The sequence below is a fragment of the Scyliorhinus torazame genome, chromosome 1 (assembly GCF_047496885.1).
Source record: "Scyliorhinus torazame isolate Kashiwa2021f chromosome 1, sScyTor2.1, whole genome shotgun sequence".
Classification (NCBI taxonomy): Eukaryota; Metazoa; Chordata; class Chondrichthyes; order Carcharhiniformes; family Scyliorhinidae; genus Scyliorhinus; species Scyliorhinus torazame.
The window spans coordinates 233625148-233650861 of NC_092707.1; the positions used below are offsets into that span (position 1 = coordinate 233625148).

Here is a 25714-nt window from a genome sequence, read left to right on the forward strand (position 1 = left end):
CCTCCCTCTAGTCCCCCTCTCTCTCTCACAACCTCTCCCTACCTTCTCCTGACGGTCTGATGTTACCTTTATTGCACCAATCTTAACACATCCAAAATCAAATTTACATGTACTCCAAAAACAAGGCAATGTCCATATAATGTTTCCTTCCCATCGCCGGGACCGGTGCAATTGCTTCATGAGTCCTGCATTTTCCTTGAATTTGGTGACCTTCCATGAGTCGATACTATGTCCTCGTATATGGGGGCAGCGAAGAACATCACCTTTGCATAACTGAAATGTCCTTGTAGCTTGGTTGGGGTTACAAATGTAGATAATATTTCCCTTTTCCATGTCCGTCGCCAATAACACTCCAAGCGAGGTGAGGCCGAATATCACACAGACGGTGCGTAGCCACCCCATCATGCTCCACACCTATAAAATAGCACTGGGGAAGGGAGGCAGGTTAATCTGTCCAAGAAAATGAGGCCCGTTATCAGAACTCAACTGAGCTGGTATACTGTACCGGGGAATGATTTCCCGCATCAGAACTTTAACCACAGTAGCAGCTTTATTATCGGTAGTCGGATACGCCTCAACCCATCTGCTGAACCCATCCACAATGACCAAAACATATTTATAACATTGACACCTTTCCAACTCAATGTAATCCATTTGTAGCGTCTCAAAGGGACCACTGGGCAACAGGGTTTGCCCCATCCCACAAGGGATACCTTTGCCGGTGTTATATTGCTGACAAATCAAACACCGATTACTGATACTCTGGGCCAACCCCTGCATTTCAGGGTGCCACCAAGTGTCCAGCAACAAATCACTAGTCCCTCGAGCCCCACAATGAGTTGCAAAGTGTACACATTCAGTGACCCATAAAGCCAGTACATCAGACATACAAGTCTGATGTGCTGGCGTGGTTCATAAAGAGGAAACAGAATCATATGTACAACCTAACTGTTTCCACATTTGTTTATCATTCTCAGGAGCGTCCTCCTGTAACCTTATGACGTCTTGGATGGTTGGCATTGACTTGTCAGAAGCAGACATATTTATAGTAGATCGTTTAGTCTGACTTAACATTTTAGGCACCATCACTTGCTGAATTTGCGCGGCTGTCCGCGCTGCACAATCTGCTTGTTCATTACCAACGTCAACTGGGGTCTTACCATTTGTGTGGGCAGCGCATTTAATGACACAAATCTGCGCGGGCATAAGGAGGGCCTGCAGTAAGTCATTAACTAAACCCCGGTGGGATATCATGTCAGGTTGTTCTGACGAAATATCACTCAAATCGTCCCTTATTGTGGTAGTTTCCTGAATCAAGGCTAAACAGTCGTGGCCAGGTGCGTCTTCATGGACAGGGGGACCACTAAGAAAACAGGCTGGATTGATAGTGGTACAGTGTTTAAATGTCAGACGTGGATTGTTCAAAAGGTATATCTCATACCTATTCTGACGAGCTGCGGTAAGATGCAGTCTGCAATTGCCTCAGTAGTGCGATGGCCGAGTGGGAGCTATACACCGTAATATCCTGTTGGAGAGTGAGAGCATGTAACGGCTGTGCGATGGCATTGATTGAACGTAAATCCTGTACTAATCCGTACTGGTCTGGCTTGGCTGGTTTAGGCACAGCAAGTATGGGGGTGTTACATTCTGATTGGCAAGGGACCAAAATACCCTGTTGCAACAGGTCTCGGATTAATTTGTCCATAGATGGGGCTGCAGTCGAGTGTTAATCGTTTCAGGGACCTCAAAATATTTAATGGCAGTGCCGTCTGGCGTGACTTGAAGTGCGTACTCTGTTGGATCTGAATGATCCACTGCCCTCCTTACCATAGGCCCCAAATCCCTGGCATGGTACTGGTCGGGGACCTGACGTGTAATATGAGGGCTTACCGAAGCTGACTGTGGCCATAAATGTGGTGGTATTGTAACAAAATCGGCTGTACCTTCTTTTCCCGTGACTGTGGCTGTAACTTTGACTGGCCATTCGGTCCCAATTAAAGACCGGTATTTGTCCTCCAACTCCTCCCTGTTTTGTCCGGTTCTGTCATAGGCCAGGGTAACGTGATGCAGTGAATGTTCAATGTCTAACATCCACCACTGGGGGTGATAGAAATATAGCACTGTTGTCTCATCCTCCATGATTGGACCGTTACCCCTTCGTCTCCATACTCTAGCTGTAGCTGGAAGATACACAGTAAATCTCGGGCCAACAAGTTACAGTCCAATCCAGTAGTCACTACAAACTGATGATCTGCAGACTTATTCTCGTAAGTGACTGTCACAGGTTCAGAAATAGAATACTCGCACACCTGTCCTTGGAACCCCGACAAATGCTGGGTGTGGTCAAATAGTGGTAGGCGAAGTTCTGATTGCAGAGAAGACATGGCTGCTCCAGTGTCGATTACAAATGGGTGATGTTCATCTCCTATCTGCAGAGAGATAATAGGTTCCCTGTCCGATTGGAGAGTCCTTATGACTAAATTAGCTAGTCAATCCTGTGTTGGGAAAGGATTTGCCTAGGAGAAGTCAGTGTATTTCGTCTGTCCTCCCCTTGGTGGGTACCCCCTCCTTCTGCTGCCTGTCTTTTAAAGGGGCATTCCTGTTGCCAGTGATCTGCACGGCCGCAATTAAAACATGCATTGCTCCCTCTATATTTGCCCCGTCCTCTTCTCCCAGTAGGCCATAGAACATAGAACATAGAACGATACAGCGCAGTACAGGCCCTTCGGCCCACGATGTTGCACCGAAACAAAAGCCATCTAACCTACACTATACCATTATCATCCATATGTTTATCCAATAAACTTTTAAATGCCCTCAATGTTGGCGAGTTCACTACTGTAGCAGGTAGGGCATTCCACGGCCTCACTACTCTTTGCGTAAAGAACCTACCCCTGACCTCTGTCCTATATCTATTACCCCTCAGTTTAAGGCTATGTCCCCTCGTGCTAGCCATTTCCATCCGCGGGAGAAGGCTCTCACTGTCCACCCTATCTAACCGTCTGATCATTTTGTATGCCTCTATTAAGTCTCCTCTTAACCTTCTTCTCTCCAACGAAAACAACCTCAAATCCATCAGCCTTTCCTCATAAGATTTTCCCTCCGTACCAGGCAACATCCTGGTAAATCTCCTCTGCACCCGTTCCAAAGCCTCCACGTCCTTCCTATAATGCGGTGACCAGAACTGTATGCAATACTCCAAATGCGGCCGTACCAGAGTTTTGTACAGCTGCAACATGACCTCCTGACTCCGGAACTCAATCCCTCTACCAATAAAGGCCAACACTCCTTAGGCCTTCTTCACAACCCTATCAACCTGGGTGGCAACTTTCAGGGATCTATGTATATGGACACCTAGATCCCTCTGCTCATCCACACTTTCAAGAACTTTTCCATTAGCCAAATATTCCACATTCCTGTTTTTCCTTCCAAAGTGAATCACCTCACACTTCTCTACATTAAACTCCATTTGCCACCTCTCAGCCCAGCACTGCAGCTTATCTATATCCCTCTGTAACCTGCTACTTCCTTCCACACTATCGACAACACCACCGACATTAGTATCATCTGCAAATTTACTCACCCACCCTTCTGCGCCTTCCTCTAGGTCATTGATAAAAATGACAAACAGCAACGGCCCCAGAACAGATCCTTGTGGTACGCCACTTGTGACTGAACTCCATTCTGAACATTTCCCATCAACCACCACCCTCTGTCTTCTTTCAGCTAGCCAATTTCTGATCCACATCTCTAAATCACCCTCAATCCCCAGCCTCCGTATTTTCTGCAATAGCCTACCGTGGGGAACCTTATCAAACGCCAATGGCCCCTCAGAGGGGGCGGCGGTTGTAAAGCTGTTGGTGCATATGGTGGGCCATAGAAAGGAGCTGAGGGTCCCTTTGGGTGGGTTTGATATCCTCCCCCTCGCTGATCCACTCACCCAAAGTCACAATATTGGGGCTCCAGCTGGTAAGCTACCGTTTCTGCCGCTTGTTGGGGTCGCAGATCATCCTTTTTCATTACACACTCAGTCTTAACCTTTGTAACTGAGCCTCCTTCCTGGCCTACACCCTCCTTCCAATAAAATCTGACTGCCCTTGCCATCTGGGAAGGGTCGTTCTCTGTCCAATTCATGTTATTACATTTCACAGCAGTAGCCACGGAAGGTGGTAGGCAATGCATTAACATAGCACAATATTGAGGGGAATTCTGACCATTTTGACATGGCAAGTCGCCTGACTGCCCACGGTAGATTTCATTAAAACGTTCCAGAAATTCCTCTGGCTCTTCAATCTTCTTAGGTTTTAGGTCTAAGATAGCAGAAATATTTATGGGCTTTTGAAATGTGCTATTCAACGCATTCAGGATTTGTGTCCCTCTATCGTAGACTAACGCATGGGCTTGCTGAAGTGCGGCGTGGCTAGCATAATTCAGGTGATTGGTATCTTCCTAATCGGCAACTGTCTCCGAGTCTCACCAGGGGGCTATTTCCTCTGGTTCTTCCAAGACTTCGACGTCCCTCCCTGTCACTAGAGGGAGTCTTTCCCTTTCAATCCTGGCATCTCCCTTTGTTCTTGAAATTTGCGGTTTCCCCTTGGTCTGAAGGGATTTTGGTGGTATGCTTAATTGTTTCTGGTTAGGATCAAGCCCTTCTCTCGCTGTCCGAGATCGGGTCCTAGAGCTAACTGGGCTTGCGGAACAGAGCTCCTCTTCCCCTACTGATCATGAAGATGGTAAATCGGGACCCACGCTATCAATCAAAAGGGCTGGCGTTACTGGCATGATTGGAATCTGGGGAGCAGTGACTGGAAAACATTTTTTAAAACTCTGGTGGTTCTGGAGGTAGTGCAGACAATGCTACAGGTGCAGTCGGAACTTTTACTGACATTTTTAAATCATCGAATTGATCATTTTCTGTCAATTCAAGGCCAGCCATTGAACTACGTAGCCCATCTTTTGTTTGACCCGAGCCTTTCCTGTCTTTACTTGCGCGTTTTTTTTTTTTTTTTTTGAATGCACATTCCTTTTTCAAGACCTGTAATGTTTTTTTTTACCCTGTTCACTAATTGGAATTCCCATTTTAATGGCATTGTCCTGCCAACTTGATAACATGATCCTATCTCTTTCCTCTTGACAATATTGTCTCCATAATCTAATTAGCTCTTTAGCTTTCATACTTTGGCTCTTTTTTTTATTATATATATATATTTTTTTATTTGCTTATTTATAACCAATGGCAATTTTTTTTGTTGCTCCTTGGCAAAACGATTGAAAAGGTTCTAACAGTGTTCTTTTAAAACTTAAAATGTTTGAAAATTCAAATTTAATTACTGCAACTTGCAAGCTTAGCTCTGATCTCAACTCAGAACTAAATTTACGATTTGCTTAACACAAACTTGTATAACATTTGCAACTTAATTAATTCTTTATCTTAACAATTTTTCTTTTAACAAGTTTTTCTTACATTCTCAAAAATGTTGGCTGCTATCAATGAGGGAGCAGTTAGCTGCGGTGATGTATACCGGAGCAAAGTCAACTGTCATCTCCAGATTTACACTTTTTAAAATGATGTCAGTGATCTTCTTTAAGTTTCTATTAATTCACAAATAAAATGAGATAAACATTATTTCAAGTAAGTAAAACTTAAGACTCTGGCAATTTCAATCAATTGCTTTCGAAAATAATAACTTTTATCAAAGAGGTGGAGAAACCCACTGGTTTCCTTTAATTAATTCAAAACGTAACTTTGCTGGAGTTCACTGACTCAAAGGAAAGGTATCCGATTACACTACAGGCTGCTGCTGTTATCTCAAGGCCTGAGTGAGAAGCACTGTCTTTCGTCTTTAACTTTGGCTGCTGCTGTTAACCCTTTGAGCACTTCTGCTTCAACCAATATGCAGCATCCAGCTCTATGGATGTTCTTTGTCTTGAAATTTCTCCAAGCAATTCCCCACAATCTCAACTAGTCCTCAGAACTGCGTTTTTCGCCACTACAGTCCAAGGGTACAATTTTAGCTTAATCAACTATAGATTTAAAACACTCACACATGGAATTGAATCATCTGTTTTAGATGTCACATCAACCCATAACCTAACCCAAGCCGAATCAGAACTCACACATGGAGTTGAACCATCTTCAGATTTAAAAACACTTATTTAACTGAACCCTCATCTGCTGAAGTCACATCAGTCGTCAACAACACAATTAACCCAAAACTGAACTATCAATTATGATATCCCATCAGTTTAATTTTCTAATCCCCAGACTGACCTTTGATTTCGTCGAGAAGATCTTTCCGTACCAACCGCGAGTGACCATAAGACCATAAGACATAGGAGCGGAAGTAAGGCCATTCGGCCCATCGAGTCCACTCCACCATTCAATCATGGCTGATTTCAACTCCATTTACCCGCTCTCTCTCCATAGCCCTTAATTCCTCGAGAAATCAAGAATTTATCAACTTCTGTCTTAAAGACACTCAACGTCCCGGCCTCCACCGCCCTCTGTGGCAATGAATTCCACAGACCCACCACTCTCTGGCTGAAGAAATTTCTCCTCATCTCTGTTCTAACGTGACTCCCTTTTATTCTAAGGCTGTGCCCCCGGGTCCTAGTCTCCCCTGTTAATGGAAACAACTTCCCTACATCCACCCTATCTAAGCCATTCATTATCTTTGTAAGTTTCTATTAGATCTCCCCTCAACCTCCTAAACTCCAATGAATATAATCCCAGGATCCTCAGATGTTCATCGTATGTTAGGCCTACCATTCCTGGGATCATCCGTGTGAATCTCCGCTGGACCCGCTCCAGTGCCAGTATGTCCTTCCTGAGGTGTGGGGCCCAAAATTGCTCACAGTATTCTAAATGGGGCCTAACTAATGCTTTAGAAAGCTTCAGAAGTACATCCCTGCTTTTATATTCCAAGCCTCTTGAGATGAATGACAACATTGCATTTGCTTTCTTAATTACGGACTCAACCTGCAAGTTTACCTTTAGAGAATCCTGGACTAGGACTCCCAAGTCCCTTTGCACTTCAGCATTATGAATTTTGTCACCGTTTAGAAAATAGTCCATGCCTCTATTCTTTTTTCCAAAGTGCAAGACCTCGCACTTGCCCACGTTGAATTTCATCAGCCATTTCTTGGACCACTCTCCTAAACTGTCTAAATCTTTCTGCAGCCTCCCCACCTCCTCCATACTACCTGCCCCTCCACCTATCTTTGTACCATTGGCAAACCTAGCCAGAATGCCCCCAGTCTCGTCATCTAGATCGTTAATATATAAAGAGAACAGCTGTGGCCCCAACACTGAACCCTGCGGGACACCACTTGTCACCGGTTGCCATTCCGAAAAATAACCTTTTATCCCAACTCTCTGCCTTCTGCCTGACAGCCAATCGTCAATCCATGTTAGTACCTTGCCTCGGATACCATGGGCCCTTATTTTACTCAGCAGTCTCCCGTGAGGCACCTTATCAAAGGCCTTTTGGAAGTCAAGATAGATAACATCCATTGGCTCTCCTTGGTCTAACCTATTTGTTATCTCTTCAAAGAACTCTAACAGGTTTGTCAGGCACGACCTCCCCTTACTAAATCCATGTTGACTTGTCCTAATCTGACCCTGCACTTCCAAGAATTTAGAAATCTCATCCTTAACAATGGATTCTAGAATCTTGCCAACAACCGAGGTTAGGCTAATTGGCCTATAATTTTCCATCTTTTTCCTTGTTCCCTTCTTGAACAGGGGGGATACAACAGCGATTTTCCAATCCTCTGGGACTTTCCCTGACTCCAGTGACTTTTGAAAGATCATAACTAACGCCTCCACTATTTCTTCAGCTATCTCCTTTAGAACTCTAGGATGTAGTCCATCTGGGCCCGGAGATTTATCAATTTTTAGACCTCTTAGTTTCTCTAGCACTTTCTCCTTCGTGATGGCTACCATATTCAACTCTGCCCCCTGACTCTCCGGAATTGTTGGGATATTACTCATGTCGTCTACTGTGAAGACTGAAGCAAAGTACTTATTTAGTTCCTCGGCTATTTCCTTGTCTCCCATCACAAAATTACCAGCGTCATTTTGGAGCAGCCCAATGTCAACCTTTGCCTCCCGTTTGTTTTTAATGTATTTAAAGAAACTTTTACAATCATTCCTAATGTTACTGGCTAGCCTACCTTCATATTTGATCCTCTCTTTCCTTATTTCTCTCTTTGTGATCCTCTGTTTGTTTTTGTAGCCTTCCCAAATATCTGACTTCCCACTACTCTTTGCCACATTATAGGCTTTCTCTTTTGCTTTGATGCATTCCCTAACTTCCTTTGTCAGCCATGGCTGCCTAATTCCCCCTCTGATAACCTTTCTTTTCTTTGGGATGAACCTCTGTACTGTGTCCTCAATTACTCCCAGAAGCTCCTGCCATTGCTGTTCTACTGTCTTTCCCACTAGGCTCTGCTCCCAGTCGATTTTCGTCAGTTCCTCCCTCATGCCCCTGTAGTTACCTTTATTTAACTGTAACACCTTTACATCTGATTCTACCTTCTTTCTTTCAAATTGGAGATTGAATTCTACCATATTATGATCACTGCCTCCTAAGTGCTCCCTTACTTTAAGATCTTTAATCAAGTCTGGCTCATTACCGATTTCGGCGTGAGAACAGCTGGTGAGTCAGTTTCAGCGGGAGCATTGTGGAGGGAGGTTGCTGGGAGGTAAGTCAACCTTTAAAAGCACTTGTCTTTGCAGGGGCAGGACAGTCGATTTCGGCGTGAGAACAGCTGGTGAGTCAGTTTCAGCGGGAGCATTGCGGAAGGAGGTTGCTGGGAGGGGCAGGCCAGTCGATTTCGGCGTGAGAACAGCTGGTAAGTCAGTTTCAGTGGGAGCATTGCGGAAGGAGGTTGCTGGGAGGTAAGTCAACCTTTAAAAGCACTTGTCTTTGCAGGGGCAGGCCAGTCGATTTCGGCGGGAGAATCAGCTGGTGAGTCAGTTTCAGCGGGAGCATTGCGGAAGTGGCTGCTGGGAGGTAAGTCAACCTTTAAAAGCACTTGTCTTTGCAGGGGCAGGCCAGTCGATTTCAGCGGGAGTGGAGCTGGCTGGTTAGTCAATTTCAGCAGGAGCTGAGAATTTTTCTTTTTTTTTAATTAGTTTTTTAGGCGGGAACAGGAAGTCGACCCGCGGACGTCTGGGAAGACCCTCACCAATAAATTCTGGTGGAGAGGAAACCCGAGACACTACACGTGTAGTGTCTCCCACCCGCCCTCCTCCTCTAACCTAATAATAAAACCCATTGGTCTGAGGTAAGTACCATATTTTATTATATTATTATTATTTTTTATAAAAATTTAATTTAGTTGTTAGCCAGATCTTGGTAGAAAGTTAGAGGAATGGCAGGGAAGGGAGTGCAATGTTCCTCCTGCAGGATGTTTGAGGTGAGGGATGCAGTTAGTGTCCCTGCTGATTTTACCTGCAGGAAGTGCTGCCATCTCCAGCTCCTCCAAGACCGAGTTAGGGAACTGGAGCTGGAGTTGGAAGAACTTCGGATCATTCGGGAGGCAGAAGGGGTCATAGATAGCAGCTTCAGGGAATTAGTTACACCAAAGATTGGAGATAGGTGGGTAACTGTAAGAGGGACTGGGAAAAAGCAGTCAGTGCAGGGATCCCCTGCGGTCGTCCCCCTGAGAAACAAGTATACCGCTTTGGATACTTGTGGGGGGGGGGGACTTACCAGGGGTAAGCCATGGGGTATGGGCCTCTGGCACGGAGTCTGTCCCTGTTGCTCAGAAGGGAAGGGGGGAGAGGAGCAGAGCATTAGTAATTGGGGACTCTATAGTCAGGGGCACAGATAGGAGATTTTGTGGGAGCGTGAGAGACTCACGTTTGGTATGTTGCCTCCCAGGTGCAAGGGTACGTGATGTCTCGGATCGTGTTTTCCGGGTCCTTAGGGGGGAGGGGGAGCAGCCCCAAGTCGTGGTCCACATTGGCACTAACGACATAGGTAGGAAAGGGGACAAGGATGTCAGGCAGGCTTTCAGGGAGCTAGGTTGGAAGCTCAGAACTAGAACAAACAGAGTTGTTATCTCTGGGTTGTTGCCCGTGCCACGTGATAGTGAGATGAGGAATAGGGAGAGAGAGCATTTAAACACGTGGCTACAGGGATGGTGCAGGCGGGAGGGATTCAGATTTTTGGATAACTGGGGCTCTTTCTGGGGAAGGTGGGACCTCTACAGACAGGATGGTCTACATCTGAACCTGAGGGGCACAAATATCCTGGGGGGGAGATTTGTTATTGCTCTTTGGGGGGGTTTAAACTAACGCAGCAGGGGCATGGGAACCTGGATTGTAGTTTTAGGGTAAGTGAGAATGAGAGTATAGAGGTCAGGAGCACAGATTTGACGTCGCAGGAGGGGGCCAGTGTTCAGGTAGGTGGTTTGAAGTGTGTCTACTTCAATGCCAGGAGTATACGAAACAAGGTAGGGGAACTGGCAGCATGGGTTGGTACCTGGGACTTCGATGTTGTGGCCATTTCGGAGACATGGATAGAGCAGGGACAGGAATGGATGTTGCAGGTTCCGGGGTTTAGGTGTTTTAGTAAGCTCAGAGAAGGAGGCAAAAGAGGGGGAGGTGTGGCGCTGCTAGTCAAGAGCAGTATTACGGTGGCGGAGAGGATGCTAGATGGGGATTCTTCTTCCGAGGTAGTATGGGCTGAAGTTAGAAACAGGAAAGGAGAGGTCACCCTGTTGGGAGTTTTTTATAGGCCTCCTAATAGTTCTAGGGATGTAGAGGAAAGGATGGCGAAGATGATTCTGGATATGAGCGAAAGTAACAGGGTAGTTATTATGGGAGACTTTAACTTTCCAAATATTGACTGGAAAAGATATAGTTAGAGTACAATAGATGGGTCGTTTTTTGTACAGTGTGTGCAGGAGGGTTTCCTGAAACAATGTGTTGACAGGCCAACAAGAGGCGAGGCCACGTTGGATTTGGTTTTGGGTAATGAACCAGGCCAGGTGTTGGATTTGGAGGTAGGAGAGCACTTTGGGGACAGTGACCACAATTCGGTGACGTTTACGTTAATGATGGAAAGGGATAAGTATACACCGCAGGGCAAGAGTTATAGCTGGGGGAAGGGCAATTATGATGCCATTAGACGTGACTTGGGGGGGATAAGGTGGAGAAGTAGGCTGCAAGTGTTGGGCACACTGGATAAGTGGGGCTTGTTCAAGGATCAGCTACTGCGTGTTCTTGATAAGTATGTACCGGTCAGACAGGGAGGAAGGCGTCAGCGAGGGAACCGTGGTTTACCAAGGAAGTGGAATCTCTTGTTAAGAGGAAGAAGGAGGCCTATGTGAAGATGAAGTGTGAAGTTTCGGTTGGGGCGATGGATAGTTACAAGGTAGCGAGGAAGGATCTAAAGAGAGAGCTAAGACGAGCAAGGAGGGGACATGAGAAGTATTTGGCAGGAAGGATCAAGGAAAACCCAGAAGCTTTCTATAGGTATGTCAGGAATAAGCGAATGACGAGGGAAAGAGTAGGACCAGTCAAGGACAGGGATGGGAAATTGTGTGTGGAGTCTGAAGAGATAGGCGAGATACTAAATGAATATTTTTCGTCAGTATTCACTCAGGAAAAATATAATGTTGTGGAGGAGAATGCTGAGCCCCAGGCTAATAGAATAGATGGCATTGAGGTACGTAGGGAAGAGGTGTTGGCAATTCTGGACAGGCTGAAAATAGATAAGTCCCCGGGACCTGATGGGATTTATCCTAGGATTCTCTGGGAGGCCAAGGAAGAGATTGCTGGACCTTTGGCTTTGATTTTTATGTCATCATTGGCTACAGGAATAGTGCCAGAGGACTGGAGGACAGCAAATGTGGTCCCTTTGTTCAAAAAGGGGAGCAGAGACAACCCCGGCAACTATAGACCGGTGAGCCTCACGTCTGTAGTGGGTAAAGTCTTGGAGGGGATTATAAGAGACGAGATTTATAATCATCTAGATAGGAATAATATGATCAGGGATAGTCAGCATGGCTTTGTGAAGGGTAGGTCATGCCTCACAAACCTTATCGAGTTCTTTGAGAAGGTGACTGAACAGGTAGACGAGGGTAGAGCAGTTGATGTGGTGTATATGGATTTCAGCAAAGCATTTGATAAGGTTCCCCACTGTAGGCTATTGCAAAAAATACGGAGGCTGGGGATTGAGGGTGATTTAGAGATGTGGATCAGAAATTGGCTAGCTGAAAGAAGACAGAGGGTGGTGGTTGATGGGAAATGTTCAGAATGGAGTACAGTCACAAGTGGAGTACCACAAGGATCTGTTCTGTGGCCGTTGCTGTTTGTCATTTTTATCAATGACCTAGAGGAAGGCGCAGAAGGGTGGGTGAGTAAATTTGCAGACGATACTAAAGTCGGTGGTGTTGTCGATAGTGTGGAAGGATGTAGCAGGTTACAGAGGGATATAGATAAGCTGCAGAGCTGGGCTGAGAGGTGGCAAATTGAGTTTAATGTAGAGAAGTGTGAGGTGATTCACTTTGGAAGGAATAACAGGAATGCGGAATATTTGGCTAATGGTAAAGTTCTTGAAAGTGTGGATGAGCAGAGGGATCTAGGTGTCCATATACATAGATCCCTGAAAGTTGCCACCCAGGTTGATAGGGTTGTGAAGAAGGCCTATGGAGTGTTGGCCTTTATTGGTAGAGGGATTGAGTTCCGGAGTCGGGAGGTCATGTTGCAGCTGTACAGAACTCTGGTACGGCCGCATTTGGAGTATTGCGTACAGTTCTGGTCACCGCATTATAGGAAGGACGTGGAGGCTTTGGAGCGGGTGCAGAGGAGATTTACCAGGATGTTGCCTGGTATGGAGGGAAAATCTTATGAGGAAAGGCTGATGGACTTGAGGTTGTTTTCGTTGGAGAGAAGAAGGTTAAGAGGAGACTTAATAGAGGCATACAAAATGATCAGGGGGTTGGATAGGGTGGACAGTGAGAGCCTTCTCCCGCGGATGGATATGGCTGGCACGAGGGGACATAACTTTAAACTGAGGGGTAATAGATATAGGACAGAGGTCAGAGGTAGGTTCTTTACGCAAAGAGTAGTGAGGCCGTGGAATGCCCTACCTGCTACAGTAGTGAACTCGCCAACATTGAGGGCATTTAAAAGTTTATTAGATAAACATATGGATGATAATGGCATAGTGTAGGTTAGATGGCTTTTGTTTCAGTGCAACATCGTGGGCCGAAGGGCCTGTACTGCGCTGTATTGTTCTATGTTCTATGTTCTATTACATAACACTAAGTCCAGAATGGCCTGTTCCCTCGTGTGCTCCATCACAAGCTGGTCCAAAAAAGCCCTCCTGTAAACATTCAATGAATTCCCTCTCCTTGGGTCCACTGGCAGCATTATTTGCCCAGTCCACCTGCATATTGAAGTCCCCCATGATCACTGTGACCTTGCCTTTCTGACATGCACTTTCTATTTTGTGGTGCATTTTGTGCCCCTGGTCCTGACCACTGTTAGGAGGCCTGTACATAACTCCCATTATGTTTTTTTTTCCTTTGTGGTTCCTCAACTCTACCCACACAGACTCCACATCATCTGACCCTATGTCATTTAGTGCTATTGATTTAATTTCATTCCTAATTAACAAGGCAACCCCGCCCCCTCTGCCCACCTCCCTGTCTTTTCGATAGGTTGTGAATCCCTGGATGTTTAAATGCCAGTCCTGAACCCCCTGCAACCATGTCTCTGTGATGCCTCCCACATCATACCTGCCAGTCACAATCTGGGCCACAAGCTCATCTACCTTGTTCCGTACACTGCGCGCGTTTAAATATAGCACCTTTAATTCTCTATTGACCGTCCCTTTTTGTTTTCTTAGTGTGGTGGACCTTGGTTTACTGAGCCTTTCCATACACTGTGTCATATTTTGTGGGATGGGGACTATCGTAACCTCTCCTGAGTTTTGTCTTTTCGTGCTTTTTTGTATTCCTAAGCAGCTACGCTTCCCACTGATTACTTCACCTCTTGGTTCCCTGACTTCCCCCCCCCCAATCTTTAGTTTAAAGTCCTATTGACCACCCTATTTATTCTTTTCGCCAGAACACTGGTCCCAGCTCGGTTCAGGTGGAGACCATCCCAACGGTATAGGTCCCCCCGTCCCAAAACTGATGCCAGTGTCCCATGAAAAGGAACCCCTCTTTCCCACACCACTCTTTCAGCCACGTGTTAGCTTCCCTTATTCTTGCCTCCTTATGCCAATTTGCAAGTGGCTCGGGCAGTAATCCGGAGATTATGACCCTTGAGGACCTGTTTTTTAATTTGAATCCTAGCTCTTTATAATCTCTAAACAGGTCCTCTTTCCTAGACTTGCCTATGTTGTTGGTACCGACATGGACCACAACAAATGGATCCTCCCCCTCCCTCTCCAGTATCCTTTCAAGCCGGTCAGAGATGTCCCGCACCCTAGCACCGGGAAGGCAACATACCATGCGGGACTCTTAATCCTGCTCACAAAGGATACTATCTATCCCCCTGATAGTAGAATCCCCTACAACTACAACTTGCCTATTTACTCCCTCCCCTTGAATGGCCTGCTGAACCATGGTGCCTTGGTCAGCTGACTCATCCTTCCTGCAGCCCTGTTCGCCATCCACACAGGGAGCAAGTGCCTCATACCTGTTGGACAGAGTCAAGGGCTGAGGCTCCTGAGTTCCTGACTGCTGGTTCCCTTTACCTGCCTGACTTGCAGTCACACCCTGCTGTCCCTGGCCACTGGCAGGATTTAAACTACTTACTCTGACAGGTGTGACTGCCTCCTGAAACAGTGTCCAGGTAAGTCTCCCCCTCCCGGATGTGCCTCAGTGTTTGAAGCTCAGACTCCAGCTCATCAACTCTGAGCCGGAGCTCTTCGAGCAGCCAACACTAACTGCAGATGTGGTCGCTGCAGCTCTCAATGGGATCAGCCAGCTCCCACATCAAGCAGCTCAAGCACATCACCTGACCAGTCATCACTAATTAATTAATTAGTTTAATTTAAGTTTGAGTTTAGCTGTGTTTTTTTTTTAAATTTGGGGCAGATTTGCTATGAACCACTCAGATCACAGCTTCCCTCTGACGTTACTTTTGGAAAAAAAACTGGAAAACAGGAAGTTACCGTTAGGTTTTTATACTCAGAGACTGCTCCTCCTCCTCCGAACGGCTCCCGAAATTATGCCCGAAGAAAGAGAGAGAACAAAACAGTAGGGAAAAAGCACCTTCTCCCACTCTTCACCGAATTACCTCACTGCACCAAATTACCAAATTCTCACTCGGTCTGTATCTCTCTCACTCAGGCTGTGTCTCCTTGACCTGCGCAATGCTTACTAATGTGCGCTTTCTGTCTGTCTTTTATACTGACTTTAGGATGATTCACACTAAAACTTCAAAGAGAAGAATACAATGTGTACCTTTGTGCCCCTTAACAGGCCTCAGGTGACTGCCAGGTAACTGCCTCTCAGCAATTAGGGTGACCAGACTAATCAGACGATAAGAAGAGGGGAAAAAGCAATGCGTGGTCATTTCCTAGCTATACATTGTGGGCCCCTTCTTCCCACTCTCCCTGTTCATAGTCAGTCTAATTCTGATTTTGCGGTTGGTCAGAACCATCTTGAGAAATCCCGGGTTTTCGGCACCAAATGACAAAATACAAATTTCTTTACCCGTCAGTCTGGCCTCCATAAAAGTCGAGATGGATTTACAGGTACAGCATTAGTTATTTTATTTGGCTTGCAAGCCTGATTCATTTCACAGAGGCATAAGACACATCCAGTCTCCTTCACCCCGGAAAGCGAATGAACAAAGAGACAAAGGGATTTCTGCAAATCAATTCAAATGGTATCAAGTTTCACATACACGATTCCCATAGGTCATCCTATACCCCTCCTGACCTGGTCATACATTCTGATTGGCTCACTTCCAATCCCTTCCTCTGGCCCCTATTACCCAGCATCCTTTTCTCCTCCTTTGGTGGACACACCTCCTCGCTTTGCCATGCGGTCTGAAATCCTTTGTCTGTGAACTCACCAGAATGAGACTGGCTTATCTCTACATTACAGTAACTAATATCTCTAAAGTAACTATTTTATATCACATTTGTCATCCAGGCAGAATAAATGTGCCCTACCCTACAGTTTTCTATGGATCCCTTCCTACTTGCTGCCAGACCCCAATAGATGTCTTTGGACCTTGGGCCGAGTTAGGAAAACATGTTTGTTAAACTTTATGCTGACTGCTGTAGATTGTGTCTTAGGACCACTTTTTAAGGTCACTGAAATCTGAATTGACTGGAACACGTTGCTTAACCCTTATGCTAACCGTTGAAGATGGTGCCACATCAGTTTTTAACTGACATCTTTATGAAAATTGCTTTAGTATACTGTACTACACTACAAATCCCTTCAATTAGATGTTAACTTCCCTAATAGATTGATTGGTGTTAATAAATACTAATCAGGTGTCTTCCTACAACAAGGCCATTTGGGAGATTTAATAAATGTTCCAATAAGTCAACTTCTTCAAGCAAGCTGTATAAAACCTCATGAGAACGAAAGCAACACTTAAAAAACAAAACCTGATAGCTCGCATGAGCAATATATTGAGCTGTGGTGAGTGGACCTCATGTTCTTGCAGATGGAGAGTTCCTGATCTCAGTTCTTCTTTGTAAACAAACTCCTCACTCACCCCTCCAGTGAGAGACTGGGAATAGTTGGAATGAGAGAGATTTCTGGGGCGTCTTCCTTGTGGCTCTCTGATTATCAAGCAATCAGGGTGCAGTCATTCACTGTGGATGCTGCCCAGACATGCCAACTCTAAAAACCTTCAGCTTTGGAATTAAGAGAAAACACATTTTCACATATTGACAACATTATGGTCGGTCACAATTATTTCTAAGCTTTACTCTGAAACTTCAATGATTTCATTAAAAAAATGAAGACTGGGCGGCATGGTGGTGCAGTGGTTAGCACTGCTGCTTATGGTGCGGAGGACCCTGGTTTGATCCCAGCCTGGGTCACTGTGTGGAGTTTGCACATTTTCCTCATGTCTGCGTGGGTTTCACCCCCACAATCCAACGATGTGCAGGTTAAGTGGATTGGTCACACTAAATTGCCCCTTAATTGGAAAAAAAAATAATTGGGTACTGTAAATTTATTTTTAAAAATTGAAGACTGCTTAAGGAAATTGTTTGACTTGTGTATGCAGTTAACATGTCGAACAAAATGGAATACATTGTTAATCTGGTGTGTGACACAAACAGCATCATTCATTTTTTAATGATTAATGTGTGACTATAATTGTTTTATTAAATGATTGATAAAGGGAGTATATAGCCAGCCAGGATTATTAGGAAGCCAACTCATTGTTTTGTTAGCAAACCAATTCCCTACTTTAGAATTGCTATTTACCACTACACTTATTTTGAAATCTGATCAATTAATTGTAATAGCAACATTTTTCACATGGGTATGCAGACATAAAGTGTAAATTTGTGCATTCACTTTCCCACTCCAAGATTAAAGCAGAAACTAACTGAAAGGGCATTGCTGGGTGAGTAAGTGTCTCTGTGGACATTGTTGGTGTGCAGGATTACCAAGTATTTTCCAGGAACAATGGTGCAAAAGGTAGTGACAAGATTTTGTGGTTTCATGTAGAGGATGTTACACCAGCTGGAGGAAAGGATTATGGCTAGTTCTATATTTTGAATCCGACTGGCTTTTCAACCAGTAGGTTTTTGGAAATTAAATGAAGGATAAAAAAAGCGCAAAGTAAATGGGAATCTAGACTACAAAAACATCAGAATGTTAGGCAACAGTGCTCTCAGATGGGAAAAGATATAGAATATGTGCCTCAGGTTCAATGAAAATTGGCATCAGATTACAATATCAGCCTGCATGTGAGACCACGTGGAAATGGTGTTGCAGAAGGAGAAACTAATTATTTCCTGAGTTAAATGAAAACTGCAGGGATCAAAGGTCAGGTGACACATTCAGAAGCAAAGCAAAACCAATGAATGGAAACTGAGTATATAGATTATTCTGGTTTGGGGAGTGAAAATCTCCCGTGGGGAAATATTGGGTTTGGAGCAAGAGTAAAAGAGAACAAAGAAGGAAAGCAACTCTCGTGCTTCAAATAAGTGGGAGGTAACTTTCTGGATGCCATGTTTACTGTAAGTACAATGCCGGAGTGCCCATAATGCACCCTGTGCCCATTCAAATAGGCAACCACCTATTTTATGCAAGTAGACTGAGCCCTGAAACTCTGGTGGAGGTCAGGCTTCTCCACTCGGTGTTCAATCTCTTATCCTGCCATAGTGTAGCCACCTAAATTGGCCTACTCCCGATTTAAAATGGCGAACGGCAAAGGCTGATGGGAAAGTCAGTCAACATAGACAGAAACCAGCAGCTGCAGGTTTGCTGTGTATTTACCTCTCCAAAGGCCAGACAACATCGATACCAGCGACCATCAGCATAACAAAGTAGCAGCCATCTGCATACTGATGAGCAATCCCCGGGAACAATAGGTAACATTTTGGACACAAAGCAAAGCCAGACTCCTCGGCACCAGCAGGAGCCAACACAAAGGAGGTGAACGAGCACCTCAAGACCGCCCATCGATCAGAGAACCGCTCCAGTATTGGAGAAAATCGAACCAAGCGATTGGGACAAAGTCCAATCACTTGGGACCAGGTATAGGGTCCGCCCAGAAAGGCGGGAAGCCCCTGGGGACTATAAGAGTTGAGCCCCAAGTTCAAATCGCTCTCTCTTCACCTCTGCGTCCTGCCCAGGTCACCCAGCAACACGAACCAACATTGACCGTGACCGGTGCAGTGACTCCCGACAGAAGTAAGTCTTAATTCAACGCTCGCTACGAGATGGGCGCTCCTAGCTACCAATCCGTACCAACTTCGAATCCCGCAGACTCAGAACCCGAAAGAAAGGCCATTTGTTCCCCTGACCTAGTGGGCCAGTCCGAAGTTAAGTATAGGCCTGTTAGTTATAGAAGTAGCTTAGACGTAGAATTTGTGCATGAGTAGCGATTACTGTGTATAATAAATGTGCTTTGATTTGAATCTCACTAATCAGTGTATTGGGTTATTGATCATTACTCTGACTTGAACCTCGTGGCGGTATCAAAAAGATACCTGGCGACTCGAGAGCAAAGGTAATAAAACAGAGCAATTGAACCAAGGAGAAAATCAGCAACAGTAGTTATAACCATTGAGCTGGGCAGTGAATATTCAGGACCCTAGGTTTTAGCAATTCTATGCAATGCAAATGGAGTTTCACTGCATTGGTTGTTGTCCAGAGCTTTGATGGTCCTGATTCTTGGTAGAACTGGGGTCAGAATTTCACAACACGAATGAGGCTGCAGGAATTTGACAATTTGGGGAGTGCCCTTTGTTCTGAGGAGCAGTGAGTTGATCACTTTGCTCTTGGAGGCAACAAGTTTCTTGGTCACTGTATCATCTTGCCTTACCACACAGAAAATGGAAATCCTCGGTCTGACAGCACTGGTAAGTTGCTTACAATGCAAAGACTTGTGTTTTGTGATTAGTTCCTGAACGTAAATTTATCTGTATGTTTCTGACTTAAAGACCCACTTCAAATGCTGCAACTTTAGTCATCTGTCCTAATTGTTCCTCTTTTGAATTTGTCTGATTATGCTCCTGTCAAATACTTTGGGTCTTTTACTAAGGTATGATATAACGGTGTTCTTGTATCTGTATTTCTACTTTTTATGTTCCTATTAATGGGTGTTAACTAGAAAATGTAAACATTCAAATTTTATCAGCAGAAGAGGTGATAATGAGTAGTGTTTTTGCTTTGAAAATTGGACTCTAGCTCAAATTAGGCTGAGAAAAGATACTAAGTCTTGCAGCATTAAACTTTCTGAAGTTTCTATAATCCAAACAAAAGTACAACAGATGTATAAGTCATTTTTTCCTCTTTGATACGTACACATATGCAGGGGGGAGATTCTCTGATCCTGAGGCTAAGTGTTGACACCATCGTAAACGCCATCGTGTTTTACGACAGCGTCAACAGGCCCCCAGGAGCAGCGATCCTGCACCCTTTTGGGGGCCAGCACGGCACTGGAGAGACTCACGCAGCTCCAGCTGTTGATACTGGCGTCAAACGGGCGCCACGGGTTTGCGCATGAGTGCTGCGGCTGGCATCATGCGCGAGTTGCCTTCTCCGCACCGGTCCCGACACAACAGAGCTACAGGGGCCTGGCGTGGAGTAAAAGAGGCCCCACCAGGAGAAGCCAACCCCGATTATGGGCCAGGCCACGGTGGAGGCCCCCCCCCCACCCCGCAGGATGGATGGATGGCGAGGTCCCGCCAGGTAGGACCACATGTGAACGGCGCCGGCAGGACTCTGCCTATCTCGACGGCCACTCGGCCCATCGCGCGTGGAGAATCGCCGGGGGGGGGGCTGTGTAGAGCGGCCCCCGACCGTCGCCGCGCCGACCATGGCAGCGCCAATGGCGCTGATTCTCTGGATTGGCGTTTCTCCGACCCGTCCCGGGGTCAGAGAATTCCGCCCAGGATACTTAAAAAAATATATATATATATTTAATATAAACTTTACTGGAATAGAGATTTTAAAATTTGTCCTCTTAACTTTTCTTAAAAGGAATGTTTTTTTAGAAAGCACCCACACAATCTGTTATTATTGAACATTAATATAATGATTGAGCTGCACCAAATGCTACAGGTTTATCATTAGAAATTGTGCGCACCGCACTTGCTTGGGTGGCACAATCTGCCTTCAGCTTACAACACTAACATACATTTTTACAGCATTTGCCATATAGTAAAACTCATCTGAACATTTCGCAGGAGAATTTCTCAACAAGATTTGTCACAACCGCATTGAAATATGAAAAATGACCAAAAGTAGGGCCGCGAGGCAAAGAGGTTTAGGAAGGAAATACCAGAACTTACTTGCGGAGTGATTAAAATCAAGGATCCACAAAACACAAAAGTGCCAATGGTAGAATAGATCCAGAAATGTAACGTTGTCATGATTCAGTGCTGAGTTTTCCAACTTCTGCCAGTGAGAAATGGCGACAACCATTTCCTTTAGCGCTCCTGGAGCAGGGGGGACAACAATGCAGCATGAAGTCTACTCATGCTTATAATTCACAGATCATTGTTGGAAGTATTGGTCAGAGGGTGGAAGCTAATGAAAGGACATAACCCAGTAAACTAACTTGCTTGCGCTCAAATCTATCGCAGCGGGGAGTAAGGACCTTGTAAAGAACATAACATTGTGAGTGAAATAAATGGTTGTTTTGTTTTGCAGAAGGAACATATTGCCTAGAACAGACGAGCAGGATGAACACTACAATTAGAGCTCCATCACTGCATCAAGAACGATTCCATATAAGTGATTCGGGAGAAAGTATAAAGTTTCTGAACAGCCTTACTCAAACTAAAAGCAGTCAAGAAGGAAAACTGTATTCAACAAATTCAGATAGTCAGGGAACCAATACTACATCTTCGGAACCAGAACCATTCAGCAACACTACCAAAAAGAGTATTTTAGAAGATGATGCTATTGGAGATTCTTCACTTCAGGAGATGCAGATACCTTCAACTTGCAAGGCTGGTAATAAGCTGACCACATTTCCAGAAGATTCTGTGCACGATGAAGATTTTAAATGTTCTCGTTGCGAAAAGACCTTCAAACAGTTATATTTATTCACTGCTCATCAGCGTTTCCACAAGAATGAGGATGCATTGAAATGTAAGATATGTGACAAGGTCTTCATGCACATGTCGAGTCTCCTGAAACATCATCGAATTCACACAGGTGAGAGGCCATTCAAATGTGAGGTGTGTGGAAAGGCCTTCTCGGTTTCATCAAGTCTCTTGCAGCATCAACGCACTCATACAGGTGAAAAGCCCTTCCAATGTGACGTCTGTCAGAAACGCTTCACAGAGTCCTCTTCACTCAGAACTCATCAACACATCCACACGGGCGAGAAGCCATTCAAATGCTCAGTGTGTGGAAAGGGCTACAGCAGGTCCTCGCAGTTGCTAATCCATCAGCTAACACACACAGATGAGAAGCCTTTCCAGTGTACCATTTGTCTGAAGGGTTTCATCCAGTTCACCCACCTCACCAATCACCAGCGAGTTCACACTGGTGAGAAGCCATTCCAGTGCAACCTCTGTCAGAAGCGTTTTGTCTCCTCCTCCTCACTTGCATCACACCAGTACATCCATACTGGTAAGAAGCCATTCAAGTGTGAGCAGTGCGACAAGACTTTTACGCAGTCATCAAACCTCCTGAAGCACCGACGCATCCATACCGGTGAGAAACCATTCAAATGTGAAGTGTGTGAGAAGACCTTCACTGTGTCCACAAGTCTCCTGAAGCACCAACGCATCCACACAGGCGAAAAACCTTTTAAGTGTGATGTTTGTGCAAAATGCTTCATTGATTCCTCTTCTCTGACCAGGCATCAACGCATCCACACAGGAGTGAAACCATTCAAATGCGAAGTGTGCGGCAAGGTGTTCACACTCTCATCAAGTCTCCTGAAACATCAACACATGCACACCAGGTAGAAATGTTTCACTGCCTCCTCTTGGCCATATTAACACTGAGAAACTATTCAGCTAAACATTTAGGAACGCTTTTAGTCCATCATACAGATTAGCCAAGTGTGATGACTATCTAGTTTTTCACTGCCTTCTTCTGGCATCATCACATCATTATGATTGAGAAGTTAATATCAGAGGGTAGAGTTTCTGCTCATTACACTAGCAATATAACTGCAATTGAGGGGACTCAGCTGAACCAATGCAGAATATTGGAATTTTAACTGAGTTATGCCCATAAAAAGGTTTGTTTTCCATGATGTTGGTTCAAGATTCAATTTGCCAGGATCTGACCCTGCCTACAATAATGACAATATCTCCAGGGAGAAAGTCTGAGATTATGACAACTGTTATTGTTCAGGAAAACTGTTCAAATGTTGCTAATGTTCTTGGGTGCACAGTCAATAGACAAGATTTAAATAATTCAGTATGGTTTTTGTTTAAAGTAGTTACTCAAAGGTGGAAGGCTGATTTTGAAAATGCTTATTTTTGGTGAACCCTTTTTAAACTGTTAAGAAAACTGCAGCAAGTGAAGAATAATTTATAATGGAAAGAAGAAAAATAAACCAATGTTCTATTTACTGCCAGATTGCTCTGGTTTGATGGAAGATTTAACGCTTTTGATCATGTATACAAATTTTAGGGGAAGCTTGAATTGGAACCAAATGAGTGCAATTTCCAGATTGTTTTTGTTGAAGCATTCAGTTTATTCACTACAGAATCCATAAAGGTACAGAACCGGAATCGCTGATGAATTGATATCGCGCCACTCCAGACCTCCCACAATGCTTTGACGTGTAGTCACTGCTGTAATATAGGAGACCTGATAGCCAATTTCCAAGCAATAAAGTCCCACCAACAGAGGAGTACACTGCAAGATCATCTGTTTTGGATGGACTTCCAAATGATGTTCAAAAAATGTGCCACGTAACAGGCTTGCCAGCAAAGTTGAAACCCATGAAATAGAGTCAATGGCAACATGAGTATAAAAACAGGAAACTGAATAATGTTGAGTGATTGTTTTTCAGACTGGAAGAAGCTATATAGTGGCGTTCTCCAGAGGTCAGTACAACACCTGCTTTTCTTGGGATAGTGGGCACAATTTCAAAATTTGCAAATGACACAAAGTTTGAAAGTATTGGGAATAGGGATATATGTGATAGACTTCAAGAGGACATTGTCCGGTGTTCACGAGCAAGATGAAATTTAATGCAGAGAAGTGTGAAGTGATACCTTTTGGTAGGAAGAACAAGGAGAGAATACTGCACAAGACCATAATTAGAAGCAGGAGTAGACCACCAGGCCTTTCAAGCCTGCACCAGCATTCAATATGATCATAACCTCATAGAGGGCTATACCCCCATCACCCTCTATTCCTCGATCTATCAAATATTTATCCATCTCCACTTTGTGGGTGGCATGGTTAGCACCGTTGCTTCATAGCTCCAGAGTCCCAAGGTTCGATTCCCAGCTTGGATCACTTGTCTGTGTGGAGTTTACACGTTCGCCCCGTGTCTCTGTGGGTCTCCTCTGGGTTCTCCGGTTTCCTCCCACAAATCCCAAAAGACGTGCTGTTTGGTAATTTGGACATTCTGAACTCTCCCTCTGTGTACCCGAACAGGCGCCAGAATGTGGTGACTAGGGGCTTTCCACATTAACTTCATTACGGTGTTAATGTAAGCCTACTTGTGACAATAAAGATTATTATTTAAATATTTCTAATGATCCAGTCTCCACCACAGCGATTCACCTCACTCTGCGCATCTTAATTTTAAATGACCGGCCTTTTATCTTGTAGCTAGGTACCCTAGTTCGAGACTCTCCCACTAGTGCAGACATCTCACCATCTACCTTGTCAAGCCCCCTCAGGATCTTACATGTTTGAATAAGGTCACCCCTCACTGTTCTAAACTCCAAGAAATACCGACCCAGACTATTTAATTTTTTGATAGGACAACCCCCTCATCCCAGGAATTTGGCTGGTGAATCTCCTTTGGACTACCTCCATTGTTACTCTCCCCTATTTGAGGTAAGGGACCAAAACTATGCAGTATTCCAGGTGAGGTCTCACCAACATCCTGCACAATTGCAACAAAATCTCCCTATTTTAAAACTCCAACCCCTTTGCAAAAAAAGGCCAAAATATCGTTTGCCGCCTTAATTACCTGTTGCGCATGCCTACTGTTTTTTTGTGATTTATGCAGTAGAACACCCAGATCCCTCTGAAATAGACTCGTCTGCAGTCTCTCTCCATTTGGATAATCTGCCTTTTGATTTCTCCTACCGAAGTGCGTGACCTCACAATTCCCCACGTTAAACTCCATTTGCCAGGTTTTCGCCCAGTCATCCAGTCTATCTGTATCCTGTTGCTGAATCACACCATGGTCTTCCACCTATTTTCGTATCATCGGCAAATTTAGAAACCTCTGGCGTGCTGTTCATGGGTCCTGGCGACTTGTCTGCCTTTAGCCCCTTGATTTTCTCTGATACTCTCTCATACCATCATTATTGCCCTTAAAGTTGCAGACACTGGTTATGGAGCAATGGCATTCACCCTCAAACGGTGTGTGGAATTCTGGCATTCACCCTCAAACGGTGTGTGGAATTCTATCATATTGTGGTCACTAACCCAGGGATCCTTTTTTAAAAAAAAAAAAAAAAAAAAAATCTTTATTCACATTTTTCAACAAATTTTCACCAACCCCCCCCCCCCCCCCAAACAAGAAAAAGAAAACAAAAACACAACAAGCAGAAATTGTGCATTGGATTTCCCCCAAATACAATAACCCCCCCTATAACAGTAGAAAACACAAATAGGGAATACCCCGCCCCTGGGCTGCTGCTGACCTCTTCCTAACTCATAGTCTAGGAACGGTTGCCACCGCCTGAAAAACCCTTGCACAGACCCTCGCAAGGCAAACTTTATCCTCTCCAGCTTGATGAACCCTGCCATGTCATTGATCCAAGCTTCCACACTAGGGGGCTTCGCATCTTTCCACAGTAACAAAATCCTCCGCCGGGCTACCATGGACGCAAAGGCCAGGATACCGGCCTCTTTCGCCTCCTGCACTCCCGGC

At 44.8% G+C, this 25714-nt stretch overlaps 1 protein-coding gene across 1 annotated transcript in view; it reads left to right on the forward strand.

Moving 5' to 3' along the window:
* The window catches only part of LOC140419477 (uncharacterized), a 56478-nt gene extending 32123 nt beyond the window's left edge, over positions 1 to 24355 (forward strand). The window contains exon 2 of the mRNA XM_072503359.1: positions 21334 to 24355. Coding sequence (XP_072359460.1) covers positions 21366 to 22604 — 1239 coding nt within the window. The 5' untranslated portion in view covers positions 21334 to 21365 and the 3' untranslated portion in view covers positions 22605 to 24355. The remainder of the gene's footprint in view (positions 1 to 21333) is intronic.
* Positions 24356 to 25714: the final 1359 nt, after the last annotated feature.